Raw genomic sequence first — 20636 nt, 5'->3', positions numbered from 1 at the left:
TTGTTCCCACCTTTCCCACTCCCATTAACTTATGAACTACTTGAGGGCTAGGATTGTTTTTCCTGCCTTTGTATTCCTAGTTCTTAGTACTATGTCTGGAACATGGAAAATAGCACTTAATAAATGCTATTTATTTGACTTGAACTTTTTTCCTTTTCAGTTTTATCTCATTCCATTTAGAAGCTGATGGTAGATATTTTGATGACACATTCATAATAACAACAAAAACAAAACCAGTTGACCTTCATATAATGCTTTAAGGCTTATGAAGTGATTTATATAAGCTGTCTCATCTAAGCACAGCTCTACCAGTGTGGCCATTTCCTCCATTGATAGAGGTTCCAAGCCATCCATACCATCTCATCCTGAGAAAACCATTATGTGGAGCCTATGAAAGAGAAGGTAGAAGATAAATTCATGCTTAATCCATCCCTCCATATATAACACAAATGAAGTACATATGCTATAAGCACACATGCATTTATATTTCAGCCTTATTGTGTCATACTTTTCAAAGTACTTTCACTTTCCCAACACTGCTATCCCTCAACCCCATCCTTCCCTGTCAAGCAGGCAAGTCAGGGATAGACATTTTTTCAAGTTCCACTGACTCAGAAAAGTGAAGAATTCCAGTTCAACCATTCCGTGGTTCTCATGGGCCATTTGAAAGTCAATATCTCTATTTTCCTTAAGCCAAGTTAAAAAGGAAGGAGTCACAGTAACTTTGATCCTGAGCCTAAGTATTCTTTTAAAAAAATTATTTATTTTAGATCAATTTTTTAATTAACAAATTTTTCTCTTTTCCACCCCACCCCCCACCATTGAAAAAGGAAAAAAAAAACCTTTTTAACAAATATGTAAAAGTCAACCAAAACAAATTCTTCCATTGGGTATGTCCAAAAAATGTCTTGCTCTGTACCCTGAGTCCATCACCCCTCTCAGGAGGTGGGTAACATGCTTTCATCATTAGTCCTCTGGAATCATGACTTGACTGTGGTTGTGTTGATCATAATTCTTAAGTCTTTTAAAGTTGTTTGTTTTTACAATGTTGTTATTGCATAAATTACTCTTTTTCTACTCACTCTGCATCAGCTCATATAAGTTTGCCCCGCTTTCACTGAAACTACCCCTTTCATCATTTTTTATGTGAGCCTAAGCATTCTAATAGATTATTTTAGAATTTGAAAGATGATCCCAGACTTCTAATAAAGATTATTTCAGAATTCTAATAGAGATTAGGTCAGAATTCTAGAAGTGGTTAAGAAATTAAAACCTACCTCTTCAGAGAAGACATGATGTAGATCAGAAATAACCATGTTGTGAATGCTACTTAACTATCTCAAATAGTGGATTTTAAGTCCCCTTCCATGTACTGTTTGTATTTAACCAAATTATCTCCACCTTTATAAATCCAGTTTTGTTAGTACACTGGAAAACTATTGGAAGTGATATTTGTGCTTTAAAAAACGTTGATCTATCAATTCCAGCCAAAATGGGGGTGGGTCCCTCAAGCTCTCTCAATCTATCTTACATTATGAAGATTGAAAAACCTATAGGAATTGTGTCCAGAGAGCAGTGAGTGGGCTCTTCATTGCTGGATCCCTTTGCTTAGGTTCTAGCTATTTGTGAGGAACATCATAGACAAGATTCAAGATTTTGTTGTACTAGATATACTAGATGATCTTGGGGGGCACTTCCAAATCTATCATTCTAACAGATTGTTTTAGAATTCTAAGAGCTTGTCTCTTAAAGGGTTATAGATCAGAGAGGGGCCTCAGAAATCATCTAGTCCCATACTCTCATTTTAAAGATGAGGAAACTGAAGTCCAGGAAAATTATGCCTTAGCCAAAGTCATATCCAGTGTAAATATTAAAAGTGGAGAGAGCTAGGTATTGCACTGTATAGAGCACTGGACTTGGAATCGGGAAGACCTAAATTCAAATCTGGTCTTGGATATGACTAGTTGTGTGACCCTGGACAAGTCACTTAACCCCTCTGTACCTCAATTTCCTCATTTGTAAATATAGGGATAATAGCACCTTCTCAGGGTTTTTGTAGAGATCAAATAACATATCTGTAGAGCACTTCACAAAACTTAAAGCCCTATATAAATGCAAGCTATTATTATTGTTGGTGGGATTTAAACCCAGGTCCTTGGATTCTAGAGCCAGGACTCCCTACTATTGTCATATCTTGGAAATGAAGAATGTTTGTTTTTTTTCTTGGGTTCTTAATGATTCCAAAGTTTGGTCTTTGGAGGTCAAGACTGATGATAGGATAGAATCAATATTTTTGAAGAAGCAAAAACAAACAAAAAGTAAGCCTTCTCCATGGCCTATAGCTCATAGGTAGAGTACTGGAATACTCTCCTTTAGAATCTCCACTTGATAAACTCTAGACTCCCTAAATCTAGAATGATTCACAAAGAACCAGACAACTTTTCCAGAAACTCTTTTCCCACATGCAACAAAGAATACACAATTTTTCTTTTTTTTAACATTTATATTTATATATATAAAAAATTAAATATATATAATATATAGTGTGTTTAAGACTAAAAATATAGTACATAATATTTAAAAAAAAGGAAAATGAAAAAGGCAGAATAGGAAAAGGTGTGAGGGATGCACAGATACACATTGCTAAAAATCTACGATGGTTTGTCCTAACAAAAATAATATATTTTTTCTCTTTTCTTAATTATCATCATGGATCCATTCATTTAATACTGAGGACCTCGGGAAGGAATTTCAACTTTAGAGGGACCAAGTATGCAAGCCTGATAGAGGCCTAGACAAAAATGGCAATCATAGCTCTGATCCTCTTTTTTGTGTGTGATTGGAGGTCAACTCTTCCAGGTCACTATTGCTAATGAGATTGTATCAGGAGCTAGACTGCCCCCTTTCTAGGTGAAGGTGAATTCTGGGTGTATGGCATCAGGAAATCTCCAGATGTGTAAAGCATGGGGGTGGGGGGGTGGGGGGAGTGTCCACAGTGCATTGATTCTATTGGGAGGGCCACAGCACATTAGCACCTCCTGAAATAGAGCCAATGAGAGGGCCCAGAGATAAGTCAGGAGGCGAGCAAAGAATGATTAACAGTTATATGCAGGTGATTATTATTATTACTGTTATTATTATTTTTAAGGGCAGGTTCGTACCAGGACTGCCCAGTATGGCCTGTGACTTCTCTGCAGCAATTATTTCTCCAGGGATAGGACCTGGAGCTCACTCACAGTGATGCAAGGAAGCAAGATTTCCCCTCCCCCCCCTTTAAAAAATTCTGGAATCCTCCCAGCCCAGTTCAACCAACCCCCAGTTAATCCCAAAGTTCAACCCAGTTATCAGAAAGAATATCATTGTGGCCAATGGAAACTAAGAGGGCGGAATGGCTTATAGTGGACACTTTTGAGACACATTTAGGAGTGAGAGACACCATTATGTCATGGGGGAAGAGACAGGAAAGGAATGGATAGGATAGGGGATGTTAAATTTCTTTTCTCACCTCTTCACAAAAATAAAGCTTTTCAAATTACATTACACCTGTGCATTTCAATACTTCATAATCCCTACCCCAATGCTCACGGGGAAAGGGGCTTTATAAATTCCATCTAGGCAATTCCCTCCATTATACATCTGAAGGGCCAACAGAGGCACAGAGAGGTTTGGTGATATCCAAGGTTGCACAGCAAAGGGGAGGAGGAACATTAAATTTCTGAGAGGAAGACACCTTTATAAGGGTCATGAGCTAGGAAACTGAACCCAAGAATTAGAATGGCTAGTAAGAGTGGGAGAAAACATGCAAAATGAGAATTCAGGTCATGTGGGCCTTTGAGATGTCAAACTAGATAACTCAACTCCATAGTGAAGCTTTTAAACCCAAATAACCCACCTTAGAAGTTTATGTAGATTCAACAAATTGGACCACCTAATTGCAGCTTCAGGGAGGCCAGAGACTAGGGAAAAAGAGATATCAGAACAATGGGCCCTGGAATCTCTACTGTGCTTTTCCTCCATGCAAAACTTTGAAATAAGATGAAGAATACTACTCCCCCTTGAAATCTTAGAGAAAAGAAGTTATTCTTCATTTGGGCTTGAGAGCAGTTATATTTCTTAAGGATAGGAGAACAGACAAACCTTCATTTTTCCCTTTCCAAAATGGAATATGGTGAACCAAAGCACATTCACCAGGCCTTTATCTCCTAATCCTATCTTACTCTTAGTTTTTCTTTGATCATATCCACCTATGGATCTGGCAGGGAAGTTTAAGGGGGCACAAGATTCAAAATGGTGACACAGATAACAGAGGTCATGGCTAAAGTTGAACTCCAGCATAGTATGATAGTATAAAAGCACCCTTCTCTTCCCTTACCCAACTTGGGAGAGAGAGAATGCTTGTCCAAAGATTATCACCACCCCTACCCAAAGCACAAGTAAAATGGTCTCTTCAAGATCTAAGAATACACAAAAGTTATAAAGTTCCCTTACCTCTTGCTTCCAATTTTTTTCCCCCTATTATCATATCTTATCCTGTTTTCCTTTGATATCTTCTCTGACAGAGAGATCACTGTTGCTTTACTTCACCTTCCCAAAAAGAGACCAGGACAGGTCCTTGACTTCAGAGTTAGATACTTCTGCACATAGTTCATTCTAAAGGCCATACCTATTACCTATGGGAGAGGTGTCATCCCTCCAGGTCATGAGGACCTCTAATTTCTTCGCTTCTGTCCTCAAATTTCGAGCTCCAGAAAACAGGTACTTGTCCATCCTTACCTAGGATGGGAATGTTTACAGATGTCTTTGTAATAATCTAGCCTTAAACTCTGAGTATAGAAATGAAGTTGTATGGGTATTCCAAAATTAATTTTGTTTTGAGGTTCAGAATGTATTTCTGTTTATGAATGTGTATATAAGAGTAGCCCGATGTTCTGGAAATTCGTTCCATTTGAAACCAAAAGATGAAGCCCCACAGTGAAAACTCAAAGAGGATATGGAATGCTATTAGACTTTCCTATTGACCTCCTTACTTATTCTCAGTTTTCTAATCCACCCTGGGGACAGATGATATCATAAATCATATATACACATACATATACATATATGTATATATATACACACACATATATATACAAACATATATATGTATATGCTATTTCCTTCCTTTCCAAACTTGCTGTCTATATGAATCACATCTTCCCCAGGAATGAAGAAAAGGAGGAAGGACTTAGGTTTCAAAGGCTCTTTTCAGTAGCTGGGCTCAAGTATAAGGAGGGAACCTCAAATTCTCTTCCCTCCCATAGGGTTATCTATAGTTGGAGCAAAAAGTCATGTGGGGAAGTGAAAGCAACAAAGGAGTAGAATGTTCAAGGAGGAGGGAGAAGAATTGCCTGGACTAAATAGTAAGATGAATAACCTAAAGCTGGATAATGCAAGTGCATTGAAAACCCTCTAGGAAAGTCACCTCTGGGCTTTGATTCAGTTTCTCATACTCCCCACCCCCACCCCAACCCACATTGACTCAGGCCCCACTTTCTTCAAGTGGTTTAGAGAGACTACCAAATTATTCACACTTCCCTGGGGCCTCCTCCATTCCTATTACCTAGACAGGGTTGAGGGAATATAGAGGAAGAGGCTAACATTTGCGTTGAACAGATAAAAACATTGGGATCTTAGTCTGGAAAGAAGGGAAACAGATAAATATACATTTTTGACATGTCTTCATTGGCCACTCCTAAGCCAAAACCTTTTGATTTTTCCATTAAAAAAAAAAAACCCAACCAATCAGATTATTTTCATATTTAGATCACCTAGGATCTCTGGATTTTTTTCCTCCTTTAGCCCAGATGATTGACAGCTGGATTTGTTTATAGATGCCTATTTCTTTAAGAAATCTTCCTGGAGAGCTTTCCTCATGAACAACTTCAAAGGAAGTTAAGTTTTAGATGGAGAAGTTTGGAACTCATCAGACATCTCCAACATGCAACCCACCCCAAGCACCTCCCTTGAATTGTAAATGAGTAACCTGTCTATTTGGAGTCAGGGACCTACTTCATAAGTAGAACTCTGTCCTTACAAAGGAGAGGTTGGGTGAATGTCATTCCACAGACCCATCCATAAGGGTGTTGATGGCGCGTAGCTGATGAGCATGTAGCTCGTTAACATGAACAGGATTAATGAACAGTGACCACCAAAAAGGAGCATGGTGCATTCTGGGAAATAATCTATGGGAAATAGACCAGAGGCTCCACAGCTGCTTCTCCCCTCCAAAAAGAATATGATGAATCCTACTTTTTATTTCTTTTTGAGGGGTAGGGGCTTGGGCAGGGTCTAAGCCTACTCCCCCAGCTTCTACTCTCTTTGGTTAGGAGGGTGGAGACTGAGGGACAGGTCCTAGGTAGAGAGACTCAAATACTTAGGGGCCTGGGGATAGGGTGGGGAATGAGGTTACTTTTTGGAATTCTGCCACCTAAAGGTATATATGTTCTCTCCAGGTGGTGATTTCTAGGTAATAATCTCTCTTCCTAGTCATTCCTCCTAGGAGGATTAGTCAGGGGCACCTGGCTCCCACCAAAGGGGTGGTCAACAAAAGTTTGATGTTCAAGGCACTGAAAGTGGACTAAAGTTCTGGCTGAGCCAGAAGAAACAAACAAAAGACACTTTAACAGAAAAACCCATCTGAGGATATCCCTGGCAGTTCCCACCCTTCAGGAAAAGGTCTTCCTAACCAATCTTTTCCAGGTTATGGCAACTCAACCTGTGAGTTAGACCACTTGACAGGTTCCACTGCCTGAATAAATAAGTATTCAAAGTGCTTGGAGACTGGAAGTGTGATGTAGAATGCCCAATCCTGGGTGAGAAGCAGAGGCCACTCTTGCCCATCTGGGCTTCTGGCTCTCTTCTCTATTAGGGCTTACCTTTGGGAGGGTACTTTTTTTAAGATAGTTTCACTGCTGTTTGTTGTTTCCTGAAATAGTCTACTGGCTCTTGGTTGCCCTCCACACTACCTTGGTCTGTCCCTCTGCATCACTTTCTCACCCAGGGACAAAGACAAAGTAGGGCATAGCTAAGGGAGAGATGAGGCTGATTGATGGTGATGGTGGTGATGTGGGTGGTAGTGGGAAGACAGAGGTCGGGGCTCCCTCTGGTGCCAAGTATAGGTACTGCACCAAAGCGCATTGTTCCCTTTTGCTGGTGAATTAAGAAGCGAGTTTCTGGTGTTTCCTCTAAATGTCCCTTGAATCATTTACTGCTTTGCTAGGCCAGGGATTTGCTGGTGGGAACAGGCCTAAGCATAACTTTAAACCCATGAACCCTATTACTCCTAGTCAAATATTCTTTCCACCGTACCATGCTGTCTCTCTAAAGGAGGGAATGGGGCTGGATGAGGCGATAACTGGAGAAATCTAGTTCCCCATGGAGGGGACAGAACCTAGAAGCAGCATCAGTGGCCAGCTGCAGGAATATTTGGATTCTGGTTGAATTTGACTGTATTTGAACTTGCAACTAGGGTCACCCTTGAACTAGGATTTGAGCTTCTTTGTCCAGACTCCATATAGGGATATGGCAAATTCAGGGTGTGAGGGCAAATGGCAGAGGGCCCAACCAGGGGCTCCTGACCTGAGTCTCATTATTGGTGGTATGATTGTCCTTCCCTACTAAGGACTCCCCTAGCCCACATCCTGGCCACTAGTATTCAGCATCCCCTTTCCTTCAAAGCAAGATTCCTCACTTCAAGGGAGACAAGAGGGGTAGGGGGAGCAGAAAGACAGAGACAGAGACATACACCAAGAACAAAACAACTCTCTGTCACTTTCCCAGCCCCTACTCTCCCTGCCTCCATGTTACGGGGTTGGGGGAGATGTAGGAGTAGGGAGTGGGAAAGACCAGAAGAGAAAAATCTCCCTAAGGAGAAAGAGCAGGATAGTCCCAAGTGTTCAGGGTAAGAAGCACCATCCTTGGGATAGGGGGTGTTTCAGACACATATTCTTCCCCCCAACAGCAGTTGGAGGAGAGCTGGGGCAGGAGTTGAGGGTGAGGGGAAGATAGGTTCAAGACAGAAGCAAATGGCAATGCCCCTGAATATCAGGGAACAGTCAAGAGAGCCTTCTCCTCTGCCCCGCAGAGACACCCACCCCAGGCTCCCTACACATGAGTCTGCATCCTCTGCTGAAACCTCTGGCCATAGTCTGAATGCTGGGATGTGTAGGAGAAACGAGTAGCTGTGGCATACTTGCCTATGGGGTCATAAGCCTCATAGGGGGTCCGCTCCAACCCTGGGGGAGGGGGCTGAGGGTAGCCAAGCCGGTAGGTAGGGTAGTTGGCTGCCCCAGGGAAGGGATGGGGGCCAAATTTCTCATAGTTCTCATAGGAGAGCTGGTTGGCTTGCTCTCCCCCACCTGGAGGTGGAGGGCCAGGGGCAGGGGGTTCAGGCCCATAGTCGGGGGCAGGGCCCCGGGTGTAGGTGCTGAGTTGGGCATAGCCGCTGGCATGAGAGAGACGGGAGGAAGGACGACCATCAAAACGGGCAGGGCCTGGAGCACGGTAGTCAGCATAGAGGACAGCCCGGGAAGAGGGGCGGTCTTCGTGTGCTCGGACATTGTAGTAGCCATTGGTGGGGTCCTAGAACATGGGGAGGCAGAAAAGAAACAGGAACAGTTAGAGAGAAACTTTCTCCTAAGGCTTGGGGACCCCATCCCTATGGCTTGGCTAGGCCTCTCCCAACACTTCTGCCATATTTGGGTCATGTTCCCAGTGCCTACTCTTTTCTGACTCTGACTTACACCATGTCTCACCTCAGAGCCCCAACTAGGGCAAGGTGGTTAGGGCTCTGTCCCAAGGTGCCAAAATGTAGAAGATGCTAAGAACACCTATATACCATAGCAGTGTGGAAACAGCTTAGCTTAGAACTGAGTTATCAAAAATAACTAGTTGAAATAGAAAGTTCCCACATGGTTTGCACTTTTTGCCCCTGGCTGATGTAACCACTGGAATGGCATCAATGTGTTCTGAAGTCCTTGTTTCCTGTCCACCCACCCCATCCCCCCACTTCAAATAAACTTGTCCTTAAAAATTAATTTTGGGTCACTTCCCTCACAGCTTCCCCTAGGCACTCAAACTGCTAGCTACAGATCTGCCTCATATCCCTCAGTCCCCCACCTCCCCATCCCCACCGCCCTGACCCTGCCAATTCCGGGACTCCCACTCCAGACCTTCATCTCATATTCTTCTCGGGTGTCGTCGCAGCGAAGGTCCTGTTTCAGATCCACATCATCCTTAAATGACTATGGGGACAGGAGAGTAGATGGGAGTAAGGGGTTAAGTAGGCAAAGACAAAGGGCCATGCCGCCTTCTGCGAATAAAGTGGAGGCAAGTGCCCAACATGGGAAGTCGGGAGACCTGGTCCTTGGTCCGCTCCCAACTCAGAATAGGACCTCCCTGCCCTAAGACTTAGTTTCCTTACCTGTAAAATGAAGGTGTTCGATTAGATGAGTCCTAAGGTCTTTCCAGCTTTAAAAAGCTACAATTCTAAATAAGGCATAGGGTGAGGATGGGATGTTCCCCAGGGTACAAAGGGGCATTTGTGTGGCAGCCTGAAGGGTAGTCTGCCCTTTCCCAGTGAAAAATCTGCCCTTTCTAGGAACTCTGTCCAGGGCAGAATTTCCCTGGCATGATGGTTTCAAAAAACAAGGGCTGGTAAAGAAGTAGCTAGTAGGAGAAATGGTTGAGGAAATTGTGCCCTTGGGCCCCTCACCGAATAGATGGCCTTCATAACTCTGGTGGCAGTAGACACACTGGCAGTGTCATCTTCCCGGTCAGGGTGTAGGGTGAGTGGCTCACGGTTCACTGTTTCCACCTTGATGTCTAGCTTTCTTAGAGTCACATCCTTACGGCCTAGGGTTAAAGGGAAGGTGGACCGGCGTTAGCTGAAATCAGTCCATGGCATCTTCTGCTTAGGATGTCAGTTCTTTTCCCTCCTCACTCCCACTTCCAGGAACAGTCTTGTAGGATCCCTATTTTGTCCAGAGGCAAAGCAGGGGGAGGGGTAAGAGGGGGAATGAATCCTGGCAAGTAGGTTTCAGCGTAGGGATGGAGGGGAAGATTCCCAGTTAACCTAGAAACCATACTCACTTCCTTTTCGGCGCCTGTAGAGGAAGAAAACAAGGGCAGCAAAGAAGAGGATGAGAAGGATTCCTGCACCAATTGTAGCCCCAGCAATGATGCCCACCGGAAGGACTTCTGTGGAGGAAGCAGCCAGGAGTACGGTTGAGGTCATACTGGGTAACAGTCAAGGATTAAGTTTAGGGTGAAGGTTTATTTTGGGATCAGGGACAAGGGCTAAACTTGAGGAGAGGGTTCAGTTCAGGGATGAGGCTAAGGGTTATATTTGTGATGAGTGTTCAGTCTGGAATCAGAATTAGGGTTAAATTTGGGATCATAGTTCAATTTAGGGTTGAACTTAGGACTCAAACTAGTCTTAAGCAAATTTTAGGAGATACCACAAGTAGATTTCAAATTATGTTTATATTTAAATTTAGAACTGGCATTTGGTTTTCAGAGATGTCAAACTTGTGGCCCGTCCCTGCAAATCATGCAAAACTCCCAGGTGGGGCCCAAACCAAATGAAAATATAATTGGAAATGTTTAACAAAATAAATAAAAATACTGTAATGTTAATTGGAGGTTTTCTAAGTCAATATGTGGTATGCTGTGCAAGGTTCTATTTATATTTCAGTTTGACACCACTGGTTTATATTAAGGTTTTACATTAGGATTAGTTTTAGGGTAAAAGTAAAGATTGAGACTGGGTTTACCATTGGGTTAAAACTTAAACTTTGCTTTGGTATGTTTTAAGATTAGGGTTAGAGTTAAAACTAAGTGAGATTTGGTGCTAGAGTTAGATTGACTGTTAAACAGGATACAATAAAAATGTAGGAATACCTAGTGTGTGTAGAGTGCTGTCCTAGGTGCTGATGAAAATGCAAAGTTTAGGTGAGATATATTCCCTGCCCTTAAGGAGCTTACAATCTATCAAGGGACTCAGTTACCAGAGTATAGTGGAATGTAAGTTCTCTGAGGAAAGGAACCATTTCATTTTTGTCAATCACAGCCCCTTCCTCTGAATAGGGGCTCAAAACAATTTTAATAGTTAAAGGAACAAGGGATATTTAGCCTGGAGAAAAGACTGAGAGGGTATATAACAGGTATCTTCAATTGTCTGAAGGACTCTCATGTGGAACAGGAATTAGAGTCTGCTTCAAAGGAGTAACATGTGGTGCGTGTCAAGGAAGATTTTAGTAAAAACTTCCTAACAATTAGACCTTTTCACCTGTGAGGGGAAAGTGTGTGAGGTGAAATTTGAGGCCTGGTCCAGAGCTGCCCTCAGGGTCTACTGTTTGTTGATTCAGCTGAGTCAGCCTGGAGGTGTCTACACTTCACTAAGGCCAAACCTCATCCTCTGGAGACCCTATCTTTTCTAAGGTCCTCTCAAGTTATTTTATGACCATTGCTTTGCCTCTTTATTTTTCTCTGATTATTTCGTGGCAATTTTCTGTGTGTGTAGGAAATCTGAAGAGCCTGGAAATTTCTGACCTATTTTACCATCTTCCCAGAATGCTCCCACCCCACCTAGGCCTGGATTAGTCAGTTTATCCCATTCCTCTATTTCATCTGCCAGCAAGGCTAGACCACTGTTCTTTAAGCTAGCCACATATCTGTTTGTCTATCCACTCCTTTCTTATGTGGGCATTGAGCATCTATGTAGTAACCATTTAATAAATGCTTGTGGCTTGACTGATTCCCCCAACCAATAAGCTTGGATTCAACCTCCTGTGGGCCCTTAGCCCATAGCTGCAACTTCTCTCCAGGTCTGAAAACAGATCTAGAAACTTTGTCTCCCTCATTCTTCCTCTTCCTTGGAATTGAATTTCATTTCAGATCTTGTCTAAGATTCCTTTTATTCCAAAAGTCTCTCCTCAGGCATCCCTCTTCATTGGATCACACTAGGAATTTCCTGTGCAGACATTTTTAAATGCCCTTGTCAATGTATCCCTTCATGTGATCTCAAGTGACTTTCCAAGTGATGTGTATCACAATGGGCGCTCCTAGGGTCAGAGACCAAGTCTTCTTCATCAGGTTGTAAGCTTTGCTTAAGTAAGGACCCTATCTATTTATTCCATGACATTAAAAAGAGGACTGCCACCAGGATAGAGAGGGGCCTTGAGTTTGTGCCATATGAAGGCAGTTTGGAAGACCTGGGAACCTTTCATGTTTATAGCTGTCTTCAAATGTCTAAAGGGCTGTAATATGAGAGGGATTAGATTGGCTCTGTAGGGTCAGTCCAGAGGGCAGAAAAAACTAGGAGTAGTGACTGGAAGTTGTCAAGAGGCAGATTTTTCAGACTGATGTAAAGAAAAATTTATTAACAATTAGTTATTGCAAAGTGGTATGAACTGCCTTGGGAAACAGCAAGTTTCTCCTCACTGGCCATCTTGGAGCAATACTGAACATCTTGATGGGTTAGGCAGTCGAAGGACTTTGGGACAGTGTTGGTCTTCATGGTCACTGACATCTATTCTATGATTTTGCAACAAGGAGATCTTGAAGAGCAAAGATGCAGTGGGGTCTTTTTATTCCACCAACCAATAATTAATATATCTTTATTAAGCACCTACTACATGCCAGGTGCTGTGCTATGCACTTTCCACCTCAGAAGCTTGTCTCCCCATCCTGATTTTAAATGTATAGTTCAGGGTTCTGACCAATTATCTTCATCTTCCCCAAAGAACCAATTATTATTTATTTTTGTTCTTCCAAAACACCAGTATTCTCATTTTATCCTGTATCCAGGATGTGCCCAGTCCAGACCTTCCCCATACACTCCTCCCACTGGCACTAATCATTCTGTCTCTCCTGTCACAGCTCGAGATAGAAAAAGGTGGTGGCTGAATCCTGCTCCATGTCCTGCTTCTGGAGGGAAATGCCTGTGGCCTGCCAACACCTCTCCACCCTCCTCTCCTTAACTTTCCCCTTCTCTTCCTACCTTTCTCCTCCAATGTGATGATGGCTGTGCCTGGCCCAAAGCTATTCCAGGCTGTGCAGTTGTAGTGGGTCTGAAAGTCAGCCTCCATGACATTGTTGATGGTCAGGGTGGAAAGTACCCCACTGCCCGAGTTGGTCCTCTCCACAGTGTACCTCTCCAGAGTCCCCACCTCCAAGAAGTTCTCCTTCCAGGCCCAAGCCTAGGAAAGTAAGGAGGACAGAAGTCAAGGAGCAGCATAGCAGGTGTGTGGCCCTAAGCTTTTCTGCTTCCTATCCTCACCCCCTGAATCACCATTCTATTCGAGTTACAATATTTAACCCCAATTCAAATGCAAGGTAATCCTCCAACTAACCATAAACCCAACACTGGTCCTAAAATGAATCTCAGCCTTACACTAACAACAATTATTGTTGTTTAGTCATTTTCAGTTGTGTCTGACTCTTTGTGACCCCATTTGGGGTTTTCTTGGCAGATACTGGAGCAGTTTGCAATTTCTTTCTCTAGCTTATTTTACATATGAGGAAACTGAGGCCAATAGGATTAAATAACTTGGCCAGGGTCACACAGCTAGTAAGTGTCTAAGGCTGATTTGAAGTCAGGTCTCCCTGACTCCAGGCCAGGGGCTTTATTCACTGCTCCATATAGTGACCCCACTTAGTGTTAACCCTTCCCTAAAACCAGTAACAACCTTCACTATAGAAATGTTAACCTCAACCTAATATTAACCTAATCAATTAACTTTAACCCTGACCCAACACTAATCTTAGGGCCAATTAACCCGAACTTCAAACATAGCCTTGACCTAACTCCAACCCCCAATCTTAACTATATAATTAACCTTACCCCAAATTTCTACGTTAAGCCCCAACTTAAAAATTTAAATAACTCTGGACTAAGTTGCCCTTTAAACCAATCTTATAGATTACAAGAACAGGTCATTCCAAGCGCATTAGCCTCCAATACCACCATACTAGTTCTCCCTAGCTGGGAGGTCTAGTCCAGAATCAGCTCCTCCACTCCCTGGGAGACCAGGATCGGGGTTATGTTAGCTGCTGGGATCTGGCTCTTTTCCAGGGATAAATCCTCCCGGATGTGCAAAGGAACATCCCCCTGGGAGCCTATCATTCCTGCAGCCCAGGCTGCCGTGGTAATGAAGTGTCCCCATGCAGCCCTGGAGTTAGCCAAATGGTCATTAAATGTGATGAGGGGTTTGACGGTTAATGGTCACGGAAGGAATTAATGGCTCAGAGTGAGGGGGAGGGGCATGGGGGAAGCAGAAGAGGGCTGGTTGAGGTGGAGAACAGAGTAGGAAGAAAGACAAGAGAGGAGGTAAAAAAAGACAAGAGCAAAAAAAAAAGACAAGGGAGGAAGAGGAAAGAACGAAAAAGGAATGGAAAATATTAGGGTGAAAACTTAAGAAAACAGAAAGAGTTGAAATAGGAAGGACAGAAAGGGGCAGAGGAGAAACTGGAGAAAGGGAAAAGAGTGGTAGAAGGGGAAGGAATAGATTGAGTGCTGAGATGAGCCACTTTCCCCTGGCAGAAGGTCCCAACCAGTCTCCTCAGTACTCACAATTCGGTCAGGGGGTGGTGTGCTCCCAATGAAACATTCCACTTTGCCACCATCACCACGAACAGCATATTGCACAGCCTCGCTGGAGATGATGGGGGGCCCTAGGAGACAGAGAGACCAGGCCCAAGTGATGCATCTGTACTCCTTGTGCCTCAGCCCCCTGAGTCCCCACCCACCCACTTCTTACCCAACACTCAGCTCACCATTTACAAACAGTGCCACTTCGCGCTCAGCTACACCAATCCGAGGCACAATGGCCCTGCAGGTATAGATGCCCGCATCTGCCTGGGTTACTGACTTCAGGTAAAGCTGGTTACTGTTGCTTAAGACCTGGTCAGAGAGAGCAACCTCAGGAGTGGAGCCAGGATGCCTGTTTTCCTTGAACAATTCAAGGTTCCACAGCATCAGAGGGAAAAGTAGGAAAGGGAATTGGTGAATCCCAGAACTGGAAAGGGGCCCTAGAGACTACAAGCTCTCTCTCCCCCACCCCCCTCTCCAGTTCAGTTCTGGGAGAGGAAACAATTGTTTTTCTTTTAGTTGGGATAAATTCCTAGCCTTCTGCACTTGCTCATACCTGGGTTTCCTGACTCAATCAGGCAAGAGATTCTTCCTTCTATCTGACCAAAATCCCCCTTGCTACAATTTAGATTCAGTCTCTCAAATATGATTTTTTTTTCTTTCTCTAAGGTGAAGCACACTAATTATTTTAATCTTTCCCCAAAGAACCAATTAGTATTAATTTTTGTTCTTCCAAGACACTAGCATCTTCATCATCCTGAGATGAGGTATCCAGGACATGCCCCAGTCTAGACCTTCCCCATACTCTTCTCTCACTGGCACTAATCATTCTATTCCTCCTGTTGCCTTTGACTGAGCCCAGCTACTCTCTGGGGTTCTCTCCCATGCTCCACAAAATATTTCAATAATAACTGACACTTATATAGTTCAAGTTTTTTCAAAGCATTTTACATCTCTCTCCATTTGTATGTGAGTTTGATAACTTGCCCACTGTCACATAGCTAGTGTCAGAGGTGAGATTCTAACTCAGACCTTCCAGATTCCAAGTCTAGTATGTTATTGACTACATAAGACTGCATATCTTGGTCCAAAGTTTAAATGTGTGATAGGGCCTCTCTACTCCAACATATACATTCCAACCCTGAGCTCTCCTGGATAGCCAGAAAGGGGTGTTACCATGTTGGAGTCCTTCTTGGTCCAGGTGAGGGTGAGAGGAGGATTGCCAGCCCACACACATGTGATGGTCACATCAGAGCCGATGTCTGTGGTTGTAGGTTTGGGGTCAACCACAATCCGAGGGGCAACTGAAGTAGAAAGGAGGGGCTTGTGAGGGTCCCCATCTCATCAGGGTACCTTCCTGTACCAACTATCTTGATTTCTCTTGTTTTACTCTTTCTCCTCCCCTAATTCTAAGTTTTTCAGCTTCTTTTAATTTTTTCCTCAATCCCTTCTTCTCTCAAATATCCTGGACTCAGTAGGGGAAAGGAGAGAAGTAAGGGAAGGGACAGAAAGGAGATAAAGTTGGGCTACTTTCTCCTTATTCTCTTCCTTCTTCTAAGGCCATCTCTATTCAGGAAGTGACTTCAGATCATACCCAAGATCCACTAGCCTTCAGACTTCCTGGACATCCTACCCTGGCCCACTCCCGTGTTCCCAAACCATTGATACCTACAGTGGACATCCACCAGTGTGCTGACATTGGTGCTGCCTACATCATTGTGGACCTCGCAGGACACAGGCTCCGTAAAAAAGGAGTAATCAACCTTTGTCTCATAGCGACTTTCATGAGCATCTTCAATTAGGATCCCACCCTTGGCCCACCTGTGGGACAAGAGAAAAAGGAAATCAGATTCCTTTATACCATACCCTCCTGCCAGCCTAATTGTTCATAGATATCCCTCTCTGCTCATGTCTCTATCCTTCCCCATCTCCTTTTCTCTCTTCTACTCCCTGATCCTTTTTCTCCCACTATCCCTCTAAAACATGTTGCTTTCCCTGGTGTCACTTGTATTCTACCTCTCTCCCTGAACCCACGTTTATCACACTCAGTGCCCACCCTAGCCCCTCTCCCTCTTTTATCACCTGTAGCCTTGGATTTCAGGGTTAGCTGTGGCCTGGCAGGTGAAGACAACTCGCTCCCCTTCCTGCACCGTCTGGGGTTGGATGGACAGGGTCACAGTGGGTGGGTCTACATAATAGGGTGGAGGAAGGAAGTCAGGGCCAGTCAAATCTGAAAGGAAGTCTTCCTGTCCTTCTCCCCACTTCCCCCATTTTCTGCCCTTGCACACACACACACCAGGACAGACATACAGGGCAGGAAAATCAGGAACCTAGGTTCAAAATTTGTGAATAGCATTCAATAAATTACCTTCCTTACCCCTATCCCCAAGGGATTGTTGCCCTCGTGGCCTTTAGGGGACTGAAAATAAAGATGGAGACTTAAACGTCCATGAGTAAAAAAAGTCATAAATTCAGAAGTAGAAAGAACCTTAGGGGGTATCTAATCCAACATAACATACACACACACACACACACAGGGCCTTTATTTTACAGATAAAGAAACTAAGGTCTAGGAATATTAAATAAATCACTCAAGGGAAGGACTGTGTCTTATGTAAATAAGACATCTCTCCTGGCTCTTAGGAAACATGCTGAGGACAGTAAATGTTCAATAAAAATGTTCATTGTGGGTGTAATGAATATGATGGAGCAGAAGGAACCCTGGATTTGGAGTTACAAGAGCTGGGTTCACATCCTGGCTCTATTACCTGAGGTACTCTGGGCAAGTTATATGAGTTGAGTTGAATTAACATCTCTGGGTCTCATTTTTCTTGTCCATAAAATGGACTGGACTAAAAGATTTCCAAAGTGCCTTACAATTCTAAATTCTATGATTCCATAAGAAGTGCAAGATTCAGAATGGATGCTTCTGTGGGTACAATTACACATAGCTGTCACTAGGCGGCGATGTTGCTTCAATTAGAAGATGGTCACTCCTCACTTGGAGCAAGACTAACCTTCCAGTTCCTATGGCTATCCTCCCACCTTGGAATTCAGGACTGACCATTCTCCCAAACTAGCCCCAAAAAACTGCCTTTGTCCTCAAAAGTGACAAGGTGGAACAGGTCTCCTCCAGAGCTAGGGAGTTCCCGCTCATTGGAGTTTTTCAAGTACAGACCAGATGCCCACCTGCCAAGGATGCTGCAGAGAGTTTATCTGCTTGGGTAGAGGCTAAACTTGATGGACTCTGAGGAACCTTTCAGGTCTGGAATTCAGTCATGCTAGGTAAGGTGGTCACTCATTGCAGGCCTTTGCCCAGACTGCGCAGGAGGGATGATTTTATAGGGCCATACTTCTCTTGCCCCACCACTGATTTTCCCAAATCATGTGCTTTTAGAGTCAAAGAGAAGATAGGTCATCTAGCTCAAACCTCTCATTTTATAGGTGAAGGGAAATGATTTATTTGTCCAAGGTCATAGGTCACACAGGTAATAATAATAACAAGAACAAGAAGATGAAGAACAAAAAAAAGAAGAAGAAAAAGAAGAGAAGAAAGAGGAAAAAGAAGAATAAGGAGAAGGAGGATGAGAAGAAAGGGGGAGGAGAAGGAAGAGAAGAAGGAGGAGGGGAAGAAGGAGAAGAAAGGAGGAGGAGGAGACTAAGTCAGAATTTATATAGAACTTTAAGATTTGCCAAGTGCTTTACATAGATTAACTCAATTGATTCTCATGATAACCCTAGGAGGTAGATGTTATTAGATGACTATTTTATAGATGAGGAAACAAAGACAGATAGATGTTAAATGACTTGTCCAGTGTTACAAAGCTAGTAAATGTCTGAGGCACCATTTATACTCAGGTCTTCCCAATGCCAAGTCTGGATTCTATCCACCTAGCTGCCTAGGCATTTAAACTCTCACATTCTGACTCTAAATCCAGAGTTTTTGTACTGTACTCTATTTCCACTATACAGAACAATCTTGCTCTTCCACATTCCCCCAGACCCACACCATCCCCATGTTGCCCAGGCTCACGATGTACGTTGAGCTCGATAGAGGTCTCCTTCCCACCAGGGATGGCTTCATTGGTGCTTCGGCAGGTGAAGACACGCCCAATGTCCAAATCAGTGGGGTAGATCAGTAGCTGGCTGATTGTGGTCTCCCTCTTTCCATCTTTTAGCACCTCCTGGTGATGGGGTTGTGGTGTTGGAAGAAAGGCAAATGAATCAAATTTAAGACAAGAATAACCCACCCCATCTGAACAAAATCACAAAGGCAGAAGTATGGCGGAGAAGTGTAAGGGTCAGACACACTTTTAATATAAGATAAACCTGGAAATGCAGGATAATGGCAATCTATGGAGGGTACAAAGGGGTTCTGTAAATACTTTCTTACTGTTTAATTTCAATTGATCAGTGAGATGGGACCCAAGAGATGAGGAGGGTGAAGTATGGTCCGATCGTAAGTCCAAATTCAGGGCAGGCATGAAAGCTGACCCTTGGACTCAGGCTAGGCAGGTAAGATGGAACCTAGAACCTCACCGTTGTGGTCATAGCCCCCTCCTGCTGTGTCCCATCCCGGAACCAAATGATGGTGGCAGCAGGTTTGGCACTACAAGCTCGACATGTCAAGTTGTAGGGTGTCCCTGCCCGGAGAAGGATGACAGGGCCCCCATCAATTGTAGGATCCTCTGGAGGAACTGTGGAGGAAGAGGAAAACAAAGTCAGCCAAAGCTGGGATAGATGGGGAGCGAAGTATGGGGACAAATCCCTCTGAGTAACCTACCCACTCCCATACCAGCTGACTCGCTCAGGGCCTCTGAAGCATCTCTCTACCTACAAGATTTTAAATGCCCTGACTCCTGGTCTGTTGCTGTCTCTGGCATGGCCCATGATGCCTCATAGCCTCCTTCCATGCCTTAGGACTAAGATGGGGGGAACCTCAAAGATAGGAAGGCAAATGTACATACGGAGCTCTGTGTGGAATATCTCTAATTTGTGAGTATACTAAAAATTGGAATGGCTTAGAGTCCAAGCGGAACTCAGTGGGGGTACCTGAGAACAAGGCAGAACACACCACGCCATGGCAAGTCCCCTTACTATGAACTTCTTGATGCTAAGGGAAGAGTAGAGGATGGAAAAAAAGTAAAAACTGTATGTTCTTATCTTATATTTGGCTTAACCATTCATGACACATTTGCTTGGAATGTAGTGAATTATAGTGGACAGAATGTTGGACCTGGAGGTACTAAATCCTGGTTGGGAACCTATCTCTGATACTTACTAGTTGTGTGACCAAGGATAAGTCCCTTAACCTCTCTGAGGTCTTCTCATCTGTAAAATGGGGATTATATCACCCATAAAACCTATTTCACAGGGTTTGATGAGATTATCACATGCAATAATATATGTAATGAGCTTTGGAAACTATAAGAAGGCAACACATAAATGTCTATTTATTATTGGTCTTTAATGGTGAAAATTGGGGAGAGTTAGGTCCATGGCTTTCAGACTGGACCCTGAAATTAGAATGTGCTGATCTCTCCTAGGATCAGAGTCTAAATGCAACAAAGTTCAGCAGGAAGGAGGTGTACTAAAACTGGGAGCCAGTAAACTACAATGCTTGCCCCACCTGTGGTGTTTAATAGCTAACTGTAAAAAAAACAAACAAAAACAATAACAAGAGAGAGAGAAGGAGGAGGGAAAGAGAGGGAGAAAGAGAAGAGAGGGAAAAGAGAGTAGAGAAGAAGAGAGAGAAAAGGAGAGGGGAAAAGAGAGAAAGGAGATAGAAAAGAGAAGAGAGGAGAGAGAAAGGAGAGAGAAGAGGGAGAGAAAGAGGGTGAAGAAGGGGAGAGAGAAAAAAGAGAGAAGGAGGGAAAGACGGGGAAAAGACAGAAGAGAGAGAAGGAGGGAGAGAGGAGAGATAAAAGAGAGTAGAGAAGAAGAGAGGGAACAGAGAAAAGGAAGGAGAGAGAGAGAGAGAGAGAGAGAGAGAGAGAGAGAGAGAGAG

The 20636-nt window shown here is 43.5% G+C and overlaps 1 protein-coding gene across 1 annotated transcript in view; it reads right to left on the bottom strand.

The window, feature by feature from the left end:
• Window positions 1-743: 743 nt before the first annotated feature.
• The window catches only part of KIRREL1 (kirre like nephrin family adhesion molecule 1), a 43004-nt gene continuing 23111 nt past the window's right edge, over window positions 744-20636 (bottom strand). Inside the window, exons 3-14 of the mRNA XM_069062854.1 lie at window positions 19169-19326; window positions 18663-18813; window positions 16712-16817; window positions 16302-16450; window positions 15806-15933; window positions 14815-14941; window positions 14612-14712; window positions 13040-13238; window positions 10129-10236; window positions 9752-9891; window positions 9210-9281; window positions 744-8619 (exon numbers count right to left, since the gene is read on the bottom strand). Of these exons, the coding sequence (XP_068918955.1) occupies window positions 8143-8619; window positions 9210-9281; window positions 9752-9891; window positions 10129-10236; window positions 13040-13238; window positions 14612-14712; window positions 14815-14941; window positions 15806-15933; window positions 16302-16450; window positions 16712-16817; window positions 18663-18813; window positions 19169-19326 (1916 nt within the window). The 3' untranslated portion in view covers window positions 744-8142. The remainder of the gene's footprint in view (window positions 8620-9209; window positions 9282-9751; window positions 9892-10128; window positions 10237-13039; window positions 13239-14611; window positions 14713-14814; window positions 14942-15805; window positions 15934-16301; window positions 16451-16711; window positions 16818-18662; window positions 18814-19168; window positions 19327-20636) is intronic.

This window comes from Petaurus breviceps, unplaced genomic scaffold (genome assembly GCF_028583685.1).
Source record: "Petaurus breviceps papuanus isolate PSGF00001 unplaced genomic scaffold, PetGlider_PUasm1.0 90510, whole genome shotgun sequence".
NCBI lineage: Eukaryota > Metazoa > Chordata > Mammalia > Diprotodontia > Petauridae > Petaurus > Petaurus breviceps.
This window is presented reverse-complemented; position numbering and strand designations above follow the sequence as displayed.